Source organism: Oryzias latipes, chromosome 17 (genome assembly GCF_053564925.1).
Source record: "Oryzias latipes strain Hd-rR chromosome 17, Olatipes_Hd-rR_3.1".
Taxonomy (NCBI): domain Eukaryota; kingdom Metazoa; phylum Chordata; class Actinopteri; order Beloniformes; family Adrianichthyidae; genus Oryzias; species Oryzias latipes.
In genome coordinates this window covers 34422412-34445740 of record NC_136253.1, presented here as the reverse complement: position 1 = coordinate 34445740, position 23329 = coordinate 34422412, and the positions used below count along the sequence as shown (strand labels likewise).

The window sequence follows — 23329 nt, the reverse complement described above, 5'->3', positions numbered from 1 at the left end:
GACGATCCTGGACGACAGCCGCTCGTCATCCACGCCCACAGAAGACTCCTTGGGTGAGAGAAAACTGCTTGAACGAGTCCTAAATGCTGCGGAGGGGGGGGTCACTGGATGCAGCCTTCCAACCACGGACTCCCTGTATGCCGAGCGCCGCAGACGCAAGGCGAAAAGCATCCTGAAGGACAGAAACCACCCAGCTAGTGCTCGCCTCCAGTGGGTGGAGTCAGGCTACAACCTGAGGCAGCGCAGGCCGGTGAGCATCAGCGCCCGCAGAACCCGACTCTACAACGCGCCAGAATTCCAATGTGCGGCTGCTGCCATGTATCTGTGCATAAAACTGTTGACATGAAACGCACACAACTTTGTGTGTGAAGTAATACTTTGTAAGTAAAACTTATGACTACAACATTTAGATTTACCATGTCTGTTGTAAATATGACATCTTTTGTTTTCAATTGGAAATTTCCCGTGACATTCCTGTCAATCATGTCACAGGGTTAGAGGCCTACACGGGTATAAATATATATATATATATATATATATATACATGAAGTTCCAAAACACTGATTCAAAATGCAAACATGCGTACTGAGGTCATTAAACTAAAATGGAATAGTATTTATTGATGTCATCATGAGGACATGTACTCGTCACCATAGCACAAGTGAAAAAAACTAAACACACAAATCGTAACACAGCGATCTCCAGCCGCCTCCCCAGCACAGGTCAGTAGTCACCACATCTATCAGGTGTAAAGGAGCTCGTGCCCATAAAAAAAAAGGTTGATAATGAGAGAAAAATGAAACAAAATCATAAAACAGGAGCGCCAACTCGGTGCTAAAGTAGCTGGCGGCGTACTGTAGCGCCAGTAAAGAAAAGACGTTCCTTTTTACCGGCTTATGGCAATAATTTATGGTGTTATGGAGGTTGGGGACAGTTCGTCATAATATACATTGATGAAATGTTAATAAGGTAATTCTAAAATAATACTAAAGCTGTTTATAAAACAGGTTTATTTTGACGTTCCATCTCTAGTGCCAGTCAGACGCATTTTGTTGAATCAATGTTTCGTGACTCAATATTTAGCATATGCATGTACGCTTAGAAGCAACTTAAATTAGGCAGTAAATTCATTTTGCAAACAATTTTGCTATGTGAACATAATTCTAGGAAAACTGTACTATTTTCTATGAAAATGTATCATTTGGTTTTCGGAACAAACCATTTCATTTAGTTGATCTATTTATAATACTAGCAACATTTCATATCCACAAATGCAGATTTTCATCTAAAAATCCCCAATTCCATCTTTTGTTAATTGGAAATTAAAAACTATATTGAATCTGTGAAATTCTCTTCAGACCTCCCTCAGCCATCACGACCCGTGATGCTTCAGAGTTTCCTGGGTTTGGGTCATTAGAAATGACCAAAGCTGCTCTGGATCCGTTTATGTGGACCAACCGGTTCCTCCTCTGATATTTTCCACATCTCCCCCTTCGTCGTCTGCCGCAGCTTCTCTGTGATCTCCTCCTAATTGCTGACGCCGGTCTGCAAAGAGCGCGTCTCGGTGGGGAGCGTTAATGGAGACAGGTGGAAATAATTGGTGTCTCCGAGTCGCTCATGGATCCAGTGATCTGCAGCCAAGACGCTTCCCGACGTCTCTGCAGGTGCTGCACTGGAAACCATCAGCGGAGGCCAAACAGGGAGGAAGTGAACCATCTGAGTGTTTTGGTTCTCCTATGAACCCCGTTTGTGTATTCATATAAAAACTATGAATGGAATTGTAGACGTTTCAAATAAAGAAATTTCTTATGACTCAACAGCAAAAACTGCCCCCCCCCCCCCCCCACTGGCTGAGTGGTCCTACATGCCCCCTCACCCCCCCCCCCCCCCCCCTTGCCCCAACCACACTGGTCAGAACGAGACGAATCCATGACAAAAAACCCTTTCTGTTGCTTTCATCACCATAGCAACCTCTTTAGTTTTTGGGCACCGGGGGGGGGGGGGGGGGGGCAGACAGGTCTATGTCATATTTAGAAGGATATGCAAAAGCAACATTTTCAACCAAGGCTTTATTTTCAACAACACCCACATTCCTAATAGGTTGATGTATCGTTTCATTCAGCTGGAGCCAACGATTCATTCAGCATTTTCACGATCTTCAGATAAAACTAGTGCAGGGAACAAAGGAACGCCACTTTTGTGAGCTCGCCACGGCAACGCTGTTCAAAATCTACAAACCCAAAACCAACATTTTTCCAATGATGAGTTATGAGGTGATGGATCAAAATCTCAAGGAGGACTTTAAATTTGTAAAAGTTACCAAAGGAAGTTTTTTTTGTGGAGGAAAATTCAAGATTGCGCCTTTTCCTGAGGTCAACAGTCTCCAAAACATGTGGGTGGGCAATAAATCATAGAAATATAACCACAAGATAAGAAAAATTACAAGAACATATTAAAAGGGGCTGCACAGAGGCCTCACAGCAGTTAATTGGTCACTCCAAATTGTCCATAGGTGTGCATGGGTGTGTGATATGTGTGACCCTGTGACAGACCGGCGATCTGTCCAGGTGCCCCCTGCCTTCGCCCACAAGTGGTCGGGATAGGCTCCAGCAGCCCCGTGACCCCGAAAGGGACAAACGGAAGAAGATGAATGAATGAAATTAAAAGTTCAAGTTATGTCAAATTCAAGTCCGAATAAATCCTCATCTATGCTTTTATTTTGAAGTCCATTAGCAAAACAAAGAAGCTTCTAGGAAGCAGCTTCTGCTTTCTGGAAATAGTCAGGAAGTGTGAGAAAACGGGAACAAGACTTTAAAAGCAGGTTGCTTTTGAATTTTTAGCTAAACTGGTGGATTCTTTCCACTGTAGAGAACTTCAACCCAATCATTCATCACTGAAGGTTAATTGGAGGTTTCTCGGAACGACACCAGGATGGAGATGCGGCCCTCCGACACGGAGCTGATGGGCACAAAACCCCTCCTTCAAGAAAATGACCTTTCTAAGCAGTTCAAAGGGCAAAGAACGATAACAGAGCAGACGCTCATCTGTTGTTGTCATGACAGCGCGGGATAGGTACAGAAACTAACGACTTCCCAGCAGCCCGCTGAAAGTGACGGCGGCTGATCTTCACAACGTGGCGCCGCAGACTTTTAGCAGAGAAGAGCCGAGAGAAGAGACTGGGTGAGGCTTGTACCCCCCCAAAACACTGAAACCATCAACACAACAAAGAGAAGAAATGACAGAGAACGGAGTCTTGTGTCACAAAAACACAACAAGTGTCGAGTCACTGCGTCAGCGCTACGGTCACAGGGGGGGAGGGGGGGGTCGCACGAGGACAGACGAAAGTGCGATTTACCTGTCAGGGTTTGATAAACGGCTGCTGCTGCTGTTTGGTGAGTGTGACCCAAAGTCCATTTTCAGATCAAACGTCAGGTTTTTCAGGACTGGAGTTTCAAGCAGCTTCAGTCACAGATTTCATAATCTTTATTTTTACAGCTAAAGTCCTTTTCCTAGATTTTATTGTTCTATAAGTTAAATTGTGCACCACAATCCTGTCCTTTGAGATTTTATTCTTTGCTTAAAGCTCAGGTGAAAACCCTGAAACTAAGATCCACAGCTGCTCACAGAACTTTAATTGTGAGCTTTAGATTCCGGTCACACAGACATTTGGTGCTGGTTTTCTGACTAAAGCAACACAGGACTTAAAATGTAGGTAACAGAGAAAAAGGTGGATCATCTCCTGAAAAAAACCATATCAAAAACCTAGAATCTGCCGGCCAAAACATTTAAACGTTTGGATCGTGATGTCGTTTCCTGCTTTAAAACCCGGCAAAAGGAAAAACGAAGGAGCATTTCTGAAAGAACTTTGCTACATTTCTGTAAAAGCTTTCGCTTTGGAAATTAAAGGAAGTTAAATGAAATAAAAATAAGGTTTTAGGACAGGGGTCTCAAACTCAATTTACTTGGGGGCCACTGAAGGCGGGGTCTAGCTGAGGGAGGGCCGCAACTTCAACACACACACACACACACACAACTTGTGAGTGTGTGAGAGCCAATAAATGTTGTATGGAACATTCACTTTACAATTAACTATACTCTATTATTAACTGTTTTAAAACTCTCATTCAAATAAAATATTTGAATAAAAAAAATCAACGAGTAAATAAATTAGTAACACATTTCTGTTTATTCAGTCTTTTATATCTGCTGTTTTCTAATTTAAACATCCTTATTAACACAGTTCAGTTAACACTGTTGAATTATAACTATTAAACACTAAAAAATACTCCAATTCTACAGTTCTGTAAATCCATCAATGGTTCCTCTGAACACGGCTTCTCTTGTCTTTTCTTACTGATGGACACTTGGCAGCACTTCCTCCCAAACAGCTGAGACCCTCAGTGTGGATGAAGATGATTGTCAGTAAATCTGGACTGAACTTGAACTTATTGAAATGTAAGACGTCAGAGAGGATGTGCTCCCAATTCTGAGTCTGTGTTGAATGTTATTTTTTTTAACTTTACTCTTTAAACCACAAATCAGTAAAGGAGAAACAAAATTGAGTAAACATTTTTGGATTTTCTTTCTTATGACTTTTTGCACATTTAACCCCTGGTTACAAGTTATTGTAGAGCAGCCGCTCAGCCACTCCTATGTTTTTATAAAACAAACGGATGGAAATTCATGTTGGCGACACCAAATAGGTGCAGCCAAGATGCACAATCGCCATCACCCCCCCCCCCCCCCCCCCCCCAGCGGATCCAGGCGAGCCCCGTTAGTTGTCACGCAAGATGTGGGACATTTATTCTCCGTAGCGACCCATCTCCTGCGGGAGCGGGATGAGTCGGCGCCGCGCGCGCCTAACTGGCGGAACCATAACCTCAGCCCTCCTCCGGGTCTGTGCGACCCAGAGAAAAGTTCAGCACTGACTGCATGGATTTAGATACGTTCTAAAAGGGAAAGTAAGGAACTCTTTAATGTGGTCCGGGGAGGGGGCTGTCAGGTTTCCTGCCTTAAATGTTCTCCTGCTTTCAAGCCCGGTCAATGTCCCGCCCCAAGAGTCATTAACTCTACTGTGATTGGTTGGTTGTCAGCTCTGCGCACAAAATTGAAAAGGTGTCATTCATACAGACTGGCGGGCCGCATTAACATTAAACTTTCATATTAAGGCGATGGCCGCAAAATATCATCTTGGGGGCCGCAAATAGCCCGCGGGCCGTGAGTTTGAGACCCCTGCTTTAGGATGAGTTACTTTATTTCCCTTTAGATACAAATATGTTTTGACACTAAAGAAAATGTATTTCTTAAATGCGGGCAGAAAAATGTTAGGTTTATGGAAGTTTCATTTTTCTATTATGATTAGGCCAAACCGTCAATAACTTCACTGTTGGAACTTCAATTAAAAAAAAGACCCATTAAGAAAAAGAAAAGACCAGGGACAGGAAGATGGAGACGGACAGGTGCTCAGACACGCCCCCGGACGAGCCCCGGACAGGCACTCGGACTGGGCGCCCGATAGACCCGGGATAAGACCCAAACAGGCCCCAGGGGGGGCCGTTGGACAGGATGCTGTCAGGTCTCAGACACGCCTTCAGTCTGGCCCCAACACAAAATATTTAAATGTCGTAATCAAAGAATCAGGATTTCCTGTAACAAAATTAATGTGTATAAAAGAGTATATAAAATAAGTGTAAATATAAAATACAAAAACAAAACTTAAATTATAAAGTCTACAATATGTAGATCTAGTGTTGCTGAAGGGTAATATTAGTAGGTGCTGGCAGCCAAAGACTGACTAACCTGTTCTGCGCTTATATAAAACTATAAACCTAATGCACATGTATAAGTGAGTTAAATAAATGTATGATGGATATTACATATTTCAGTCCTCACTAATATTATTAGCAGTGTTTGCAGAAGTGAAAGTGTCAAGCATCAAGACAGACATCCATTTGATTTCAATCATTGGAAAAATGATTCACTTTTTTCAAATTCTTGATTTGTCTGAGAGGATTTTAGTCTTTTAGTAGGATTTTCCCCCCTGTGCTGTTTAAAATGCTCTGATGTGTACATTTTATTTACGTTGCTGCATCTCCAAAACAGAAAACTCCTTCGTACTCGTCCTAGAGCTGAAGATTTCCATCTCCACAACACATTTGCCTGTCAGAACGAAGGAAACTACAACGGGAGTGTGGAGAATTTCCACATATTCTTTGACCCGTCCAGGCAGAATCATAAATCAGCCGTCAGTGAACGTGCAGTTTAGTGCGGTGAGACCTCCTCACCCTAATCAGCACAGATCTCCACTGACCTTCTGCGATCTTCACCATGTTTCCACTGAGAGTGGAGCATAATCAGCAGGAATAAATGAAGGAACGTATGGGGGCGCGCGGGCGGGCGGCCTTCAGTCATCTGTATGCAGATGGAGGCGACGGTCACCTCCACGCCGGAGCTGCTCCACGTGAAAGCTCAGAAACCGAACGGCGCTTCGCCGGGAGGAAGCTACGGACGAGTTCGTACCAGTTGTGGACCATCAGCTTCTGCACGGCCAGCAGGGCGTTGTAGCGCACGAGCTGGTCCTCGTGGTGCATGTGGTTCATCACCAGCTGCTTTCCACCCAGTTGTTCAATCACCCTGTGACGGGAGATAATGGGAGAGAGCGTTTATTCACAAAAAACAAAATGTCGTTTTCATATTATAGGTCAGGGAACGATCCATTATGGATCGTCTGCTTCGGGCCAACTGAAATGTTCTGTCTCCTAATGGATCAGAACCCCTGTGAAGGGTCATGGTGCAGTGAAAGGAAGAGGAGCTCCATAATGCTGGTTGTTAGAATAAAATACTGCCGGAGCAAAAATAAAAAAAATAATAATAGGGAAAGGAACTTAGTTCCCCGTTTATGGAGAACCGAGAACGTACTTTTAAAGAGTAAAACACTAAACCTTTCAGCCAACAAACTCATATGATCAAAGCTGTTTTATGATGATAAAGAAAGAAAGATGGTTCAAAATTATCCTTAATCATAAAAGGTTTGACATTTCAAACAGCTGCTGTGAAACCAGCTTTTCACAGTGGGATCCTAATAGATGAACTTCTGAAGAATTGGACGTTTCTGCGTTTGCTGTCGGCTCCTAAACGATGGAATCAGAGAGGTCATTCCTCCAATTTAGCGCTTTAGCATCAGCCTAGCCCTCTTTTAAACTGAGTTTATGCTTTTTATTTTACTCTATTTATGTCTCTACAATGTTTTAATTTGGTTTTATGCTTCAATCCATTATATATTTCGTTCTCCATGACTTTGGGTCTCCTTGGTTGGGGGTGGAAGGAGCTTCGTAAATAAATGATGATGAAGAATAAAAAAAAAAGAATAAAAGAAATGTGTGGTAGTGTCGTTAAAGTGCCAAGAAGACACAAGTATTACTCTAAGAAATCAAATTCATCCTTTTTCTTTCCAGTTTGATAGTTTTCTTAATTGATACACTAAACGGTCAACCAGCTAAAATAATATAAAACCAGAAAAAGAAAGGGGCTGCTTCACACCAACAGTCACGCCCACAACTCAAAGGCACATTTCTGATGAACTGCAGAGACTATGTCCCAGAAAACGACACGTCTTTTACAACTTTGGCTAAAAAAAAAGTCCTAATAATATTAAAAAGAGCGCTGGGAACACATTTAGAATATATCAGAAGATGGTGGGAGTGGAACTTCTCCATTCTTAGGCTTTTAAACTGTGAGCTTATAAAGAAACGAAGGGTAAACTTTGATGAAGCAGACACGGAGCCTCTCCTCCATCCCGCACTTTGATCCTTTTAATCTTGGTCACATAACTGTGCAACAGAGCAAACAGCCCTCCACTTAATCAATGCTATCAATTCACACATGCTCTCCTGTGATGAGCGTTGCCATGGAAACACCTTTTCCTTTTTTCTTTATAAGGGCTGTGAGTCTATTTATGCTGGGAGTCTGTCATGCCTCATGAAGAGGAACTTCAACAAAACCTTTCAACCCACAGAGAGGGAACGACTCTTAATGTGAAATTAACTCATTAAGAACAAAAATTGTACTTAACGAGCCCCCCCCCCCCCCCCACTACTCATTTACATTTTGCTATTAGAAATTCTGAGTTTGTACGATACATGTCTCAATAGAGCCACAAAATTGTTGATTACATTCAGTTTTCCATGAAAATGCTTACCGTTTTCCGCGTGGATAGTGTCGCACGTATTCGCCAACGTCGTGCGCCGCCACTGCGATAACCTGAGGATCATCGGAAACCTCCAAGAGTCTCGTCAAGATCCTGTCAGAGATCAAACAAATGCAAAGGAGGCTTATTAACCTGCCTTGAATTACTCTGACAGGGATATTTTAGCCCCTTTTAGTCAGACCTTTATTTTGAAAGCTTGGTGAAAGAAACATTTTTGTAATGTAAATGTTTTGGTGGGGGGGAAAGCAGGCACTCTCAGAAAAATTTACTCCAAAACTGAAGAGATGACCTTAAAAAGTCGGATATGTTCAATCTGAGGTGTGGGTGGGAAGAAAGAGACAAGAGAAAGGAAGACAAATAAGCTCAAGATGATGATTGATGTTATTACAAGGACACGGATGGGAATAAAAGACGGCAAGTCCACTTTTTAGTGAAAGTCAACAAGCACGGCAGTGTGAGTTTTAATTAAAAAAACAACCTTCAAGTTTAAACTCTTGTTTTTTTTAATTTTGCCATCTTTTTTGTATATAAAATATCCTTTAGTAGATGTGTTGAGTAATAAACATCAACCTCAGACCAACCCTCTTCAAATACGGTTTTCCTTTCTAGACAAAACCATTTCTTTTCAAAATAAATCATGTTGGCCATCCTTTATTTTGAAAATCCATAAATGATCCTAGAACAGCATCACACTAAAATATTTTAGAAATCCATAAATGTATCAACAGAAACCTGGCATTGCTTTCTCATAGGTAAATCCCTCAATCAACAGAACGACAGAAGAGAAAAAATGATATTTTGGATTTTAGTTATTTTTGAAATCAAGTAAAAGACAAAAAAATAAAATAAAAAAAAGCTCCTGTTCTGTGTTTTCCATTAGACATAAACGTACTTTCCCCTCAAATCACTGACAGAAAGTGCAGTGTTTAATATTCTCTTGATTTAATCTGCTTTTTAAGAGAATAAAAGAACGAGTGTCTCCAGGAAACTAAGTATGAAAGGGTTAATGTCAGAAAGAAAAGCTCAGATTTATATTGAAAGTGTTTTTTAAACTTTATATGGACAGATTTTTCAGCAGTTTCAGGGAACTAATGTCAATTAAATCACAGTATACTGAAAATGAAAGGTTTTAGAATGAAACGCAGGAGGAAGGGGTTTCATTCACAGCTGACATTTCCTTTCCTTTGATTGGAGAACAAAACCCAGGAGACTTTAGGAAGGATTCTGGTCAAAAGACAGAATTTATGCCTCAAATCGTCCTCGTTTACTTGAAGTTTGTTACATTTATACATGAAGCGATTACATTCTGCCCAATAAATGATAATAATATTCTGGGCTGATTTGTGCTTTAAGATCAACTAAAGGATTTTAGTTTTTTTGCTATTTTTTTACTGAGACCATTACCTTTACAGCCCATGACTGCTTTAGACACTTTTTAGGTTAACAGCTGGAAAAATAAGAATAAAATTCAGTTTTGTTTTAACAAAATCCTTTTTTATTAATCATTTTGTTTCATTTTCAAAGTGTCTGTAATAAATTGCCTCTGTAAAAGAAAAGTGAGAAAGGCTCAAGATCTTTTTTCTATTTGTAAACCAAAAAAACAGCTTGAATATTTGTTTTCGTGCCGAGTTCCTTCTTTTACAGGAGAAATGTGAATTTCGGCTTTTATTGCCAAAAGATCTCCTCGTCGTTTTCATTTGGCCCTTTCTCCTTTTCATTGTTCTGCTGACTGGAAGTCTTTTATTTTTGCGGAGCTGCCACTTCCTGCCATTATTGTCATGTTGAGCTTCCACTGGCATTAATGGGTTTACCACGACTGACGCCGTATGAGGGGGCGGAGCTTGATCATTTGTTCTAATGATGAACCAGCACTGAAATGGTCAATGCTTGTTTTGGATTAAAAGTCACACCTAAAGGAGTAAATTATGACTATTGAAGGACTGTCAGCATAGGAAAAAAGTTGTTAATTTTTAGAATAATTATTGAATATTTTTTCAATATTAATTTTTCAAGAACTCATAATTTAATATCAGTTTTTTTTTTACATTTGATTTTGGTTTCAAAACATACATTTTATTATCTAACAGTAAATAATCTGTGTAGATTCTCTTATCTATATTTATGTACACATGATTTCAAGACATTTGAAAATACTGTGAAAATGTTGTAAAGAAAAAGGGAAATAATAGAAGCAATGCAGAATATTCTGTCTTACTTGAGGAGTTCGTAATTTTTCTCATTCAGCCGCACAGCATTTTCTCTCCAGAACTTCTCCGACTTGTGGACGGGACTCCATTCCAGCCGGCCCGACTTCAGCTCAGAGCTGTACTCGTCAAAGGAGCTGTGAGGGAAAACAGGGAAACAAAAACCACCAGCGAAGGGCAGAGATGAGAGACGGTCCATCAAAAATACACCCGTTAAAAACATTCACGTTTTCAGTCTATTTATCCCTTGTGCCATCTTGTGGGGTCCAGATGACCCCATTCCCAATGTTTACGTGCCTCCAAGGCACGTTAACATTGGGAATGGTTGGGTCAGAGTTGGGTCATCTGGACCCCACAAGATCGCACAAGGGTTAGAGATTCATAAAAATAATCTCCCCTCATGGGGACAGAGTTTGCTTCCTTAGCATGACAGCACTGTGCTCTTCATGATGTTCAAAACAAAAGAGGGTGTTATCCCCCCATTCATGTTTCCATAGCATCATAGACTACTGTATATCCGTCATAGAATCGAATGTACTAGATTTCACCCACAGGACTCTAAACAGTGAAAATGAAGCCGGCAGAATGTGCTCAACAAGGTGCTGAAAAAGGGGGTTGGACAAAGTAAATGTTGAGTTGACCTATTGGTCCACCCACCTGCCAATCAAAAACAGTCACTATATGATTGCAGACATTTGATATTTAATAAGTAAAACAACTTCCTTTTTTTTTTTCTCAAAAAGAATCCATAAATTATTCCTTAGCTATTATCATGACGACAGAAAGGAGCATTTTAGGTTAAACATTAAGAGGCGTGGCCAGAGCTCCAGCAGAGGATGGTTTGGTCCGGACTCTGGAGATCCTTGGGTTTCATTAGTGATGGCAGTGTGAGGAAGCCAGGAAGTAGAGATGTTTAATGTTTAAGTTCAACTTAAACATTGAGAAAAAGGTAAAGAAAAAAAAAAAGACAGATTGAGATGGTTTGGCGATGTTCAGAGGAGGAAGACATGTTAAGATGAATCAGATGTCAGAGGAGACGAGACTAAGGTTCAGGACGTATTTGCTGATCATTAACACACCAATACGGTACACCTGCACAGGTGGATGATGAGCTGTCCCTAACAGCAGTACCTCAGATCCTGCACGCTCTCTCCCAGACTCTCCAGCAGGAACTTGATGTCCTCCGTGATGTCCTCGTCGTCGTACTTCTGCTGCTCCAGGTTCTCCAGCTGCTTCAGGACTTTGCACTGAATCATAGCCAGAGCATATTCCTGCCGAGTCTCCCTCTCTGCAGACTTCTCTAGAAGATTCTGGAAACGGAGTGAAGACTGCCATCACAATCCATTCAATGCAAAATACTCCATCTACCCTCCTGTTATGCTCTGGGTCTAATGGACTCATTTAGAAATTTGAAAATCGGAAAACAACAGAGAAAAAAAAGAAGACAAAGAAAAACATATATGTTTTTCCCCTTTGACTTATTGAATCAACATATTAAAAAAATGCTTCATTCAGTTGAGTTATTTGAAATTCAAATAGAGACAAACATTAGAAACAAACTTAAACAGAAGAGTTAAAGGGGACTAAATAAATACAAAACGGAAAATGTGCGTCTTTCTTATTTTAAATATAGGAAACTGAATCCTGAAGGCAATAAATAAATTTTAAAAAATTCCGTAAACACAAGCAAAAATAAGGTTTAATTGTAGCGACTGTTTAAAGAGACCGTTAGGTTAATCGTGTATGGAGAGAAATTAGACTCAGTCGGATTTGTGCGTGCGTAATTCTTGATTTGTGCGTAAATTAGGATTTGTGTGTGATTTGTTACTCACATAATACATTTTGTGTATAAGTTAAAAAAATATAAAATGAAAAAAATACAAAATGCAATTTACGTATGCACAAATTAAGATTACAACAGCTTGAAACTACTTACACACACACATCTTAAAAAAACACGCACAAATCCCTTGTTACGCACACACGAAGCCAAAGTTACGCACGGATCTACCGTGAGACTGTTTTCACGTCTCACAAATTCGTCCGTAAGTGCTGCGTTTAAATACCAGTGGAATGCTCGGTCATTAGAATTTTCCAGCCTTCCCTTCTAAACGTATTTCCTTCAGTGGGTGTAGCAGGGCTTTAAAAAACTTTAAAGGAAAGTAAAAATTATTATCTGAGAATATGACGTTCACTTTTAATATATATATTAAAAGTATATTATTCTCAGCAGTGGCGGTTCTACACTAACTTACTCCCTGGGCGAGTAACCCCACAGGCGCCCCCCCCCCCCCCGCACCGCACACATACAAAATTTGACAACATCCTGTTGTGTTCCCTATCTTCTTTTTAGCAATTTTACATAAAAAAATGCATGCATTTTCTAGACTCGTATTACAGGGGGGTCAAACTCAGTCAAACACGCTTAGGGTTTTTGGCCGAAGAAGATAAACATTTACTGAACACACTAAAGCTAAACTTTTAAACCTTTTAAACTGAACTTTTTGAACATAAATATGAATAAAAACAGGAACACAAGTTAACTTAAACCCTAAATAACTTGTAATACTTAGCTCTCCATAGAAATATATTCTGTCAAAATTATACAAATATGAACATGCTGCAGAATAAAACAAAGAAAGCCTGGAAATATTAATAAGAAATTACAATTCAAATATTTCCGTTTTTTTTTGCTCTTTTATCATTTTTTAGAGCATTTTTTTAAGCTGGACTCCTGCTTCATTTTTAGCAATAATTTCTTAATGTGTGACGTCCTGAGTGAGTCTTTGTGAAACATATCAGAGGGATTAGATCTAAAAAAAAAACGTATTGTTTTTAATATGTTTATGTCTTATAGAACATAAAAGACTAAATCATAGAATTCATCAGTGGGATTACTCCAAAAATATTTGGCATTTCCCTAAATTTGTGCAACACCAACAGTAGAAATCCTCCAAAGAAACTCAATCCATAAAAAATGGTCTGCACCCAGCACCCCTGTTACGGTTTCTGTTTCTTTGCCCCTGTGGTTTGTTTCCTTTTTGTTCTGGCATGATTTGAGTTTAACTTCCTGTTTTATTTTGTAGGGTTTCCTGTTTCGTTTTTGTTGTGAGTTTTACTTTGGTTCCCCATCCTTCCTGATTGTGTTCACCTGTGTCTCGGTTGTCTGTATGTATTTAAGTCTTGTCATTCCCTTTCTCCTGGGCTGGTCCATAGTATGTTAGTCTGCTCTCCCCGTTTCGAGTGTTTAGTGTTTCTAGCCTCCCGTCTGCAGTGGTTTTGGTTTTGCGTCCTTAGTTTTGTTTATTAAAGCCCCCGCCTCCTCTCGCTCTCTGCGCCTGGGTGCTTCCTCCCTTCTCCCCCCGTAACAATCCCTCCCCCTCCCCTTCCCTCTGAGGGGAGGGGGAGGGTCTCTATGACGGAAGGCACAGCTGCGGCCCAGAGTTGATTGTCAGATAGAAAATTCTCCCAATCACCTCTTAGCGTGATTCAGCCAGCCACCGGCGAGTTGCGCCCCCCTCTCGAGTTTTTGGACTTATGCTCCAAAGACTACCGCAAAGAGGTGTGGCCGCAAGCATCTTGCAGCAGAGGGCGGTGGTCACGCGTGCGTCGGTTCTGCTGTGTCAGAGCAAAGAATTATGGGAAATAATCCCCATTGCCTGCTTTTGTTGAAATTGGGTTGAGCACGGGTGTTTGTTCTGCCTAATTCCTTTTCATGTGCCTGTTTTATGTTGTTTCACTCTGAGTTATTTCATTTTTTTTTTTTTTTTTTTTTTTTTTTTTGCACCATAAGTGTGAAGAGGAAACAGGATGAAGACATTCTTAAGAGTCTGATGTTTCAATTTAAAAGTGTGAAGTGTCGGCAGCTGAAGCAATTTCAAATTAAAAGCGCAAAGCTTCCTCCTAGAATAAAGTAGCCTCTTTGAATATAGTTGCACAGCATCGGGCACGGCAAATGCCGCCCCCTATGAAGTGCCGCCCTGGGCGACCGCCCACATCGCCCATATCAAAAACCGCCACTGATTCTCAGAGACACCGAATTGATACAAAATGCGTAATAGGAACGACCAGTAGGGGGCACTGTTTTTTTTTCTTCCGGAAAAAACAAAGGCAGTCAGACTGAGAGAGTCACGGGAAGAATGGCGGCCCATCTCGGTGGTCAACGCCCCGAAGTAAGTAGCCTCTATGTTCAACACTAACGTCTACTGTCTTCATGTATTGATTGAGTCATTGTCTGGATACGTTTAGAAGGGAAGGCTGGAAAATTCTAATGACCGAGCATTCCACTGGTATTTAAACGCAGCACTTACGGACGAATTTGTGAGACGTGAAAACAGTCTCACGGTAGATCCGTGCGTAACTTTGGCTTTGTGTGTGCGTAACAAGGGATTCGTGCGTGTTTTTTTAAGATGTGTGTGTGTAAGTAGTTTCAAGCTGTTGTAATCTTAATTTGTGCATACGTAAATTGCATTTTGTATTTTTTTCATTTTATATTTTTTTAACTTATACACAAAACGTATTATGTGAGTAACAAATCACGCACAAATCCAAATTTATGCACAAATCCTAATTTACGCACGCACAAAGCAAGAATATGCATACACAAATCCTAATTTACGCACAAATGCCCTTAGATGCGAAGGGGGGTCTAAGGGCAGGGATGCCAGTATAGCTTAGTTTGTTAGTTCATTTTAGTATTTTTCTATTGAACTCTTTGTATTCGTGATCCTTTTGATTTCATGTTTTACTTCAAAGCCCATCGAGACGACTGGTGTTGTGATTTTGGGCTATACAAATAAAATTGAATTGAATTGAATTGAACAAATCAAGAATCACGCACGCACAAATCCGACTGAGTCTAATTTCTCTCCATAATCGTGGGGCTGAAAATGTTTAACGCTCATTTTACAAAACATTAGAAATGTACAATAACTGTTGTTTTTTTCTTTCTACGTTTACCACAAAGTTGCCGTATTAATGTCTAAGAAGTCTCTTCTAGATTCTGGGCTTGGCTTAAATAAGTAAAACTCTCCATGATGTTACCGTGATTTAAAATAGGGTCACATTTTCAAGGTTTATAGGTGTAGAAATGCATTTATTTAAGATCTGAGTGTTCTTTAGGGTTTTTTTTGTAAGTACTGAGGTGTGAAATGTATTTTTTCAGATTCAGGTCAGCTGTCGAGAGCGTCAGAGCGAGCCAGGAGACGTGCTATAGAAGCCATTTGTGAACAGCAGATATGGAAAAGTCTGACACCATAATGGAGTAAAAATGCGCACGCTGAGAAAAGTGGTTTCGGCTGCAGGGATGAGGGAGAAACTCACACTTTGACTCAACTCTAAAGACGCCACGGACACATATTAAACATGTTTTTAAATCACCTCATCCAAAAATGATAATTTATCGCTAAAAATAATAAAGGAAATGACGCCCACTTTTGAAGACTTCAGCAAATGACATTAAAAAAAAAAAAGCAAAGAATATGAATGAGAGCTACAATATGATGAAGGGCGTCCAGATGGTGTGGATAATTTAAGTCACTTAGCTATTCCCATGTGGTGAGGAGCATCGTTTGCATAATTAGGACATTTGGGATAGGCAACAACATGATCGAGTAAAACAGTTTTAAAGAAGAAATTGTGGAAAACCCAGAGGTTTCTTGATCTGTCAAACTAAACAAATGCTTCGGTGTAACTCCTCTTCCTCGTCAAAGATTCAGAACAGGTAAAAAAGTCGCTCAGAGTCTCCGTTCGCTGCTCGATATGAATCCTCTTTAATGAGGGAGCAGCAAACACTTTTCATGCATAAAATCTGGAGACCACCAGCCCTGCAGCCCAAAAGACAGTCAAGGACAGTCCGCTGCACGCACAAGTCTCCTGGTGCAGGTCACAGAGTCAATGACAGACACCCGCTCAACCAAAGCCTGAACTACTGCGTCTGGAAATCAGCCGCCTCATGTTTCAAACATGTAATCAGGGGCATTCATCTCAGCGCTGAGCCGAGAGCCAGGCCGCCGAGGCTGTCTGGTGGTTTGGGACGGACGCAGCTTCACCCCGAACCCCAAACGTTTCCTCAAAGCAGAAACGCAAAGGTTTAAGATGAAGCTTTACTGAGCTACTTAGAAGCTTAGTACTCTCTGATCCAAATAAAGGGTGCAAGAGGAAAGGAATTAAACCACCTATTATCATGCCAAATCAACTGTTTGAGCTTTTAAATGTATTATCGTGTTAATTCCTCACTATAAACAACCCCAAAGTGATTTTTTAATCACGCATTTTTTGAGTTTTCCCTCTTAAATTCTGCTCTGAGCATCAGTCCCTCCCAAGTCCCAACCCACGAAAGCGTCACATTGTGACATCACAAAGTAAGGAACCGCCCCTTCCAGGAAGAGTCCGCTGCCAGTTCTGCCCCCAGGCTAACAGACACACCCACTTTCTCCATGGAGCTAGCGCCGATCGACTAAATGCTTTCCTATTCTATGCACAATGTTCACATCCATCTTTGCAAAACTTTGAATGATGTTTGTTTTCGTGGATAAAACGCAGACACGTTGCCCAGGCCGGCTCACAAAATTGGGTGGCGTCCATAAGGAGAGGAAGGCGGAGCCTCAGAGATGGAGGGTACGAAAATGAGCTGCAAAAATAACTCATATTTCATTTTTAAAAATTATTGTTTAGTGTGCCAATGATGATATATACACATGGTGTTCTCCCTACCATGACAAAGGTGGAAAGATTTCATGTAATCCATGGACACCAGTGAAGATCACAAATCATTGAAGAAAAAAGGTTCAGAACACTGTCTAGTGGGTCTAGATGACCCAACTCCCAACGTTAAAGTGCCTAGGATAGCACAAGGGTTACATGGATATATTTTACTCTGAAAGGTTAGAGAGCCTTTAAAGCTGGCAAATAACCTCATAATCTCATTTTTGCAGATATTTAGCGAGTGCAGCAGATGTCTCAATCCTTCAGTCTGTGTCCTTAAAAAGAACAGTTTAACGCTTCATAGTGGATCTTTGGCGATTCATTCAACTTTGTCAGTATTTCATTACGAGACATAAACACAGACTCAGAAACAAACTTGGCTCACATGTTCTGAGCAAAACCAGCAGGAATACCCAACACCAGGGGTCTACAGCCGTCAACACCTAAAGCCTTAGTCCCATGCAGCCGTGGAGGGGTTGACGCGTCCCTGTAAGCATGCTCCTAGAAATAAACGTGGACGTGGATGTATCCACCTGCAAACCGATTAATAATTGGCAAAAACTAACTAAAGAAAGAAATGAACAAAGTTGACCAAAAACAAAAAAGATATTTTTGTGAAAAATGCTAACGCTGGGTATCAAACCAGCGAGCTTCAGCACCAAGGGTTTCTCTTTGGAATATCTTGAAAAGTTCAAGGACTTCAAGGACCAAAAGTCACAGCTGGAAAACGCTGAACATTTGAATAGTTGAATGGCTGAAATAGCTCAACAATTGGAGAAGGACTTAAGCGCCAAAAATGGCAGAAAATACTAGAATAAAGAAAGAGAAACAGGAAAACAAAGACGTGAATGTTATATAGCATTCAACCAAATAGTTATAACTCATGACGGAGGTTCATGACTTCCTTTCAAAATAAAAGGCGTCCCATAAAACATAGGATCATCTCACTGCAGCAAATGTGGTAGTAGGTAATGTCAACAATGATTTAAAAAACAACAAATATACACAGTGTATTTGATTGTTGTTGGTGCATCTCAGTAAGAATTTTGGAAATCTAACAAACTAAAATGTATTCAAAGCTAATTAAATGACCCTGACCTTATTTTGGATGGAATACTGGAGCACTCTGGGTAATGTAGTCTGACAGAGTGAAACTCTCTGTGCTTAAACAGTCTGTGAAGGAGTTCCGGCCCTTTCCCGGAATATGTTTTGACGGGATTAACTTAACATTTCCAAGCGTTTATGAAGTTGATTCTTCTAAATGGGTTCCTTTTAACGCTGGTGTTGCTGCAGATGATCCGTATAAAAAAGCACTCTCGAAATAGACTTTGATTGATCGATAATACTCTTGCACACATGGGATTGATGGGAGGCATTCATCATCCACTGGTGTGGCGGGAACGGATGCAGGGAGCGTGGTAGCGAGCACACGGAAACCATGGCAACACATGTGGGATAAAAGTCTCAGATCTCTCTGTGTAAAACGTGTCACTAAAGGCGCTGAAAACAAAACGTGAGCCGTTTCCCACTGACCCTGAAGGCGGCGAGGATGATGCGAGTGACCTTCTCCTTGACGGACTCCTGCAGGATGTCGGACAGGGCCGGAACCACATTGTAGCGTCTCAGCTGCTCACAGAGCTGAGGACTGAAGGCCAGCAGCCAGACGCAGAAGACCATCTGGTACTGGAGCTGGAAGCCACACTTGTTGCTCAGGACTGCCGTGATGCTTCAGGAGGGGAAGATATCCAAAGGAATAACACAGATTTTACAGTTCTGCATCAACCTGTCACCTGTTCATTCCGGCTGATTCCTCTTAGGACGCAAAAACTGTGGAGGACATTTGTGTGCCAACACCCAAGTCTGACTCGTGTGTTTGTAAATGCCGCTGTTCAAGACAAAAGCGTGAATCTTCAGCTGTAATTTCCTCCCAAAGGAAGCAATAAAGCTTTCAAGTTTGGTCCGAAGAAAGGGTTCAGGCGAGCAAACGTTACTAAGAGTACACCAATTATTATTAATAGTATTCTAATTAAGTATTGCATTAATATTTAACCTTGTTATAAAATAAATACACATTTAACCAAAGCAATAAATTTGGGTACAAAATAAGGAAATATCTACATTTATATGAAAAATACGGCTTTATTAAAGGAGGAAGTTGATTAAATAAAACGCTGTCGCCAACATAGATTCTCTTTAAAGACCCACTGATGCGAAATCTGTTTTTGGAGTTCTGGTGGCATTTTTCTGATGATGGAGGACATGTATGAAGATAATTAAGCTTAAAACTGTATTTCTTTATTCAAATCTTTGTGAATCAGGAGCAGACAAAACAAAATGCTGCAGGGAAAAGAGCTTATTTGTGACAGAAATACACTGGGCGGGGCCACAAGCTCAATGCTCTGAGCTCTCAGCAATGAGATAAGGGGGGGGTGGGCTTACTCCGCCCCAATGGCCCCGCCCACAACTCGGAGCTGAATTTCTAATGAACCCCTGCCACTCTGCAGAAACTATGTCCTAGAAAACAACGGGTTTTTTCTTAGATGTTGCTTATAGGAACAGCATAATCTCTCAATGATGAGTAGATGAAGAAAACTGGAAAACATCCTCACAGATGATTTATTTATGAGATGTGATCCATCCTGATCAGGGCAGGAATTTATGGTAAAACAGTCTAGAAATGACAGTTTACATTCTAGGTTGCAAATACCATCTTTTTCAAAAGGCACTTTTTTCATTTGCTCCCGATTCTCAACGATTTGAACAAAGAAATGCTCAGAAATACAATTTTAAAATCAGAATTCTTCATATATGTCCTCCATCATTAGAAAAAAGCCACAAGAACAGCAAAAACAGAGTTTTCATCGGAGTGGGTCTTTAAGCGGCAGAAAAAAGAAACATTTAGAAAGATGTGTTTGGAGGAGACGACATTCTTTAAACTTAAAAATACGCGTTTTTAAAGTTTCTCTAATGTTCCTTCTAAGCGCCACTCCTTACCAGTTGACTCCGTCAGCTTCCACCCAGGCAAACCTGTATTCATTCACCCTCAGCATCAGCTGCAGGCATCCAGCCACACACTGCACATACTGAGAGCTCTGCAAAAGACAGATGCAAGTTCACACGGGAAAGGACCTCTGCGATGAAGAACAGGACAGCAAGCAGAAAACGTCAGTATGGTTTGGTTACTGAGCAGATGGAGAGGGATCGGTCCAAACGCTGCATCACCTTGGTGAATCAAACCTGAGGCAGTGCACATGCAGTCTATCAGAAACACATGCCAGAGACAACACGACAGCAGGGGAAAGTGTCCATCACACCTGAGCGGAACAATGGCATGTGGAATTAGAGTGGAGGAAGCTGACAGGAGGAAAAAGATCATGTTATTTGGTTAATTGAAAAGAAGGCTGAATAGAAAGCAAAAGGTCCAGCGGCAGTGGAGACAGGAGCGGTAATTACCTGGTGAGAATGCAGGGAAGAGGGAAATTATGTTATTGTATAGCTTTCAAGGACGACTTCCTGAGCGGCTCTCAGAATAATTGTGCTTTCGCTCGGCAAAGCAGGGTGTATAAGATGGAGGAATGCTTGCTGCAGTGCAAATGTGGTTTCAATTTGCTCGGCTTCCATTAAAGGGCCGAGGAAGGCCGCTCGTCATGCGTTCAGCTTTACGAAGACTCTGCTTCTGGCATGCAATCTTCACTTGTTGGTTTAGGACCAACCAGAGGGGGCCAGCACCATGCTGCCTAGATGAGGACTGCTCTCTATATTGGCTCAATCATACTGCCAGCCAGCTAAAAATGATCTAGGATGGGACAGGAAAAGAAAAGGACAGAAAAGACGGGAGGTTCCAGCGCCTGCTGCTCGCACAAACCCAGTGGTTTTCTGGTTTTCCGCTTTGGGGAACGCTGAAGGCGCCAGACTGAGATGAAAAACTGAAGGTGTGCTTCCCTCATACTCACATCACTGGGGGAAATAGTTCCTGCTCCTGTTTCGTGACCTGAACCATGTAGATTCTAACAAGAGATAAGGATAAAGAAACAAAAAAATACAAAGTTCTTTACAATCCTCTGAGTTGGGCTGCAGTGGTAAAGCACCATCCTGTGTTTGCTGTAAATCTGACCAACATGCATTTATGAATCCTTGCCTGTCTGTGGAGGAGAGATGATAACAATTTTTGAGAAGTAGTTTTAGAAAAAACACTTTAAATGTGAAGAACGCTTGAAAAAGCAGACACAAATCGGACTCTATAAAGAGTCGTTTCTGTTTAATTCAGCAGGCAGCATCAATATGCAACAGTGGGCCTCAAAGGAATTTAAAAAAAAGAATCAATATTAGCTATTTTGTCATCCCACTCTTTAAAGCATTCATCTGCTGAAACTAAGCCACTCCTACAGAGCAGCTGCTGCTCGACCATCTCAAGGTCTGACTTTCAGACAGCAGTTCCTGGAACCCAAACAACAGACTACGATCCATTAAAAATGTCAAAAGAGAATAATTTCAAAGCTTAAAGCTGTAAAATTATGAATACATTTAGACCCTTTTAAGACAAAAACGTCAAGAGTTTAGTGTTGCTGTCAGAGAATCTTTATGGAGGCAGATTTATACATATTTCAAGCCAAAATCTTTGCTTTTTAGAAAATGTTTGATCTATAAAATGATGAGAATTTGTCAAATTCCCCCAAAAACTGGTTAAAAAAAATCATTAAAACTAAAGGAAATTTCTGGGGAGAGGATAACTAATGAAATGTAATCATTAATATATTTTTCTTTAAAATAATTATTTGCATTTTACTTAATTTTTCTAAGGAAAATAAATGCTTTTGAACCACTTTTAATGCAAGAATTTAAAAAAACAAAAACAAATGTAAGCATCAATAATCTCCTTTGAAATTTTAAAACCAAACTATGAAATAATGCAAATTTTAAACGTGTGAATCAAAACCATATCAGTAGTGTGGAAGTAATAACCCACCCTTAAAATTCACAATATACTTGATGAAGTGGTAAAAAAACAAATTCATCCAACATAAAGCTCCAATGAATAAAGTGGATGTGTTGGTTTCTCATATGTCATTTTAAGATCAAAGCCTCTAGAAAGGATCAAACAGAACTTAGATCTTAGAAGGTCCTGAGTGTTTCCTCAGCCAATGTCTGAATGAAGATCTGAGGCATGTACCTGTGAGCTCAGCTGACTCTTGATCCAGTTGAAGTAGTAATTCAGATCACTTCCCTCCATCAAATCACGGCCCCAGGCCGCCAACTTGGCGATGACCCTCGCAGCCTGAAGCATAGAGGAGGAGCTTTTATCTTCACTCTGCCTGTTTCATGCAACCTTAGACATTTAAATCAAGATCGGAGCAAATCCCAGGTCATGGCGCGATGCGTGCAACACTTTTGGCTTTATTAGTGTCGATAAAAGACACCTGTAATCCAAAGTTTGTCAAATATAGTCGAAGAATTACTCAATATTCGAGCAACAGAGGGAATGTGTTTAATTAGTTGAGGGAAAACTTCAAAAAGAGAAACTGAAAGATGGATTTTGCCCCTGAAACTTCATTAAAGTATTTTTAATTACCTGGCTTTAGGAAACGAGCACGGCCAGACACAGGACATATTTTAAACTCTGCGCTCAGCGGGACACTCGAAGGGCTAGAAGTGGAGTGTTTCAGACTGGAGGTGACATTATGCCCGCCTGCTGGAAGCCGGCTGGCTGCATTTCTCAATGAATACTTCACTAAAGCCTGCACTGCAGTCAAAGACGGACGGAGGAATCCTTACATACATAATACTGAATACACAGTATATAGATTTGATTGAATTATTATTAGATTAAACTCATTTAGAAGGAGATTTTAAGTGTATTTGATGTGAAAAACTTTGCTCCTTTGACAAATATCCTGCAACCATCTTGCTCTGATTCTGGTTTCAGTGTGAAAATATTTGTTTCTGCTTTGCTAAAACAAAAAAAACAAAAAAACGGTTGAGGTGATTCTCCACAGAGGTTCAGAACGTCTTCTGATGAGAAGGTTAAGAAATAATCTGGTGCTAAAGCCATGAAGGATTGTGAGGAGATTTAAAAGTTAGAACCAATCAAATCAAGAAATTGATCTGATTTGTCAAACTCCATAAAAATAAACAAAAAAAGACTCCAGACAAACTTAAAGTCGTCTTTGAGAAATGGTTAGATGCCTACATGCACAAAACGGGTCAATATTTTCTA

General features: G+C 40.7%; 1 protein-coding gene across 2 annotated transcripts in view; it reads right to left on the bottom strand.

Moving 5' to 3' along the window:
• atp6v1h (ATPase H+ transporting V1 subunit H) overlaps nt 1–23329 on the bottom strand; it is a 31157-nt gene that overhangs the window by 2719 nt on the left and 5109 nt on the right. The window contains exons 6-13 of one of the 2 annotated variants that reach the window (XM_004079441.5): nt 22286–22390; nt 21069–21122; nt 20110–20207; nt 18649–18841; nt 11542–11720; nt 10422–10547; nt 8198–8299; nt 6520–6633 (exon numbers count right to left, since the gene is read on the bottom strand). In XM_004079441.5, the coding sequence (XP_004079489.1) occupies nt 6520–6633; nt 8198–8299; nt 10422–10547; nt 11542–11720; nt 18649–18841; nt 20110–20207; nt 21069–21122; nt 22286–22390 (971 nt within the window). The remainder of the gene's footprint in view (nt 1–6519; nt 6634–8197; nt 8300–10421; nt 10548–11541; nt 11721–18648; nt 18842–20109; nt 20208–21068; nt 21123–22285; nt 22391–23329) is intronic. The other variant, XM_011487061.4, reaches the window with a different exon arrangement.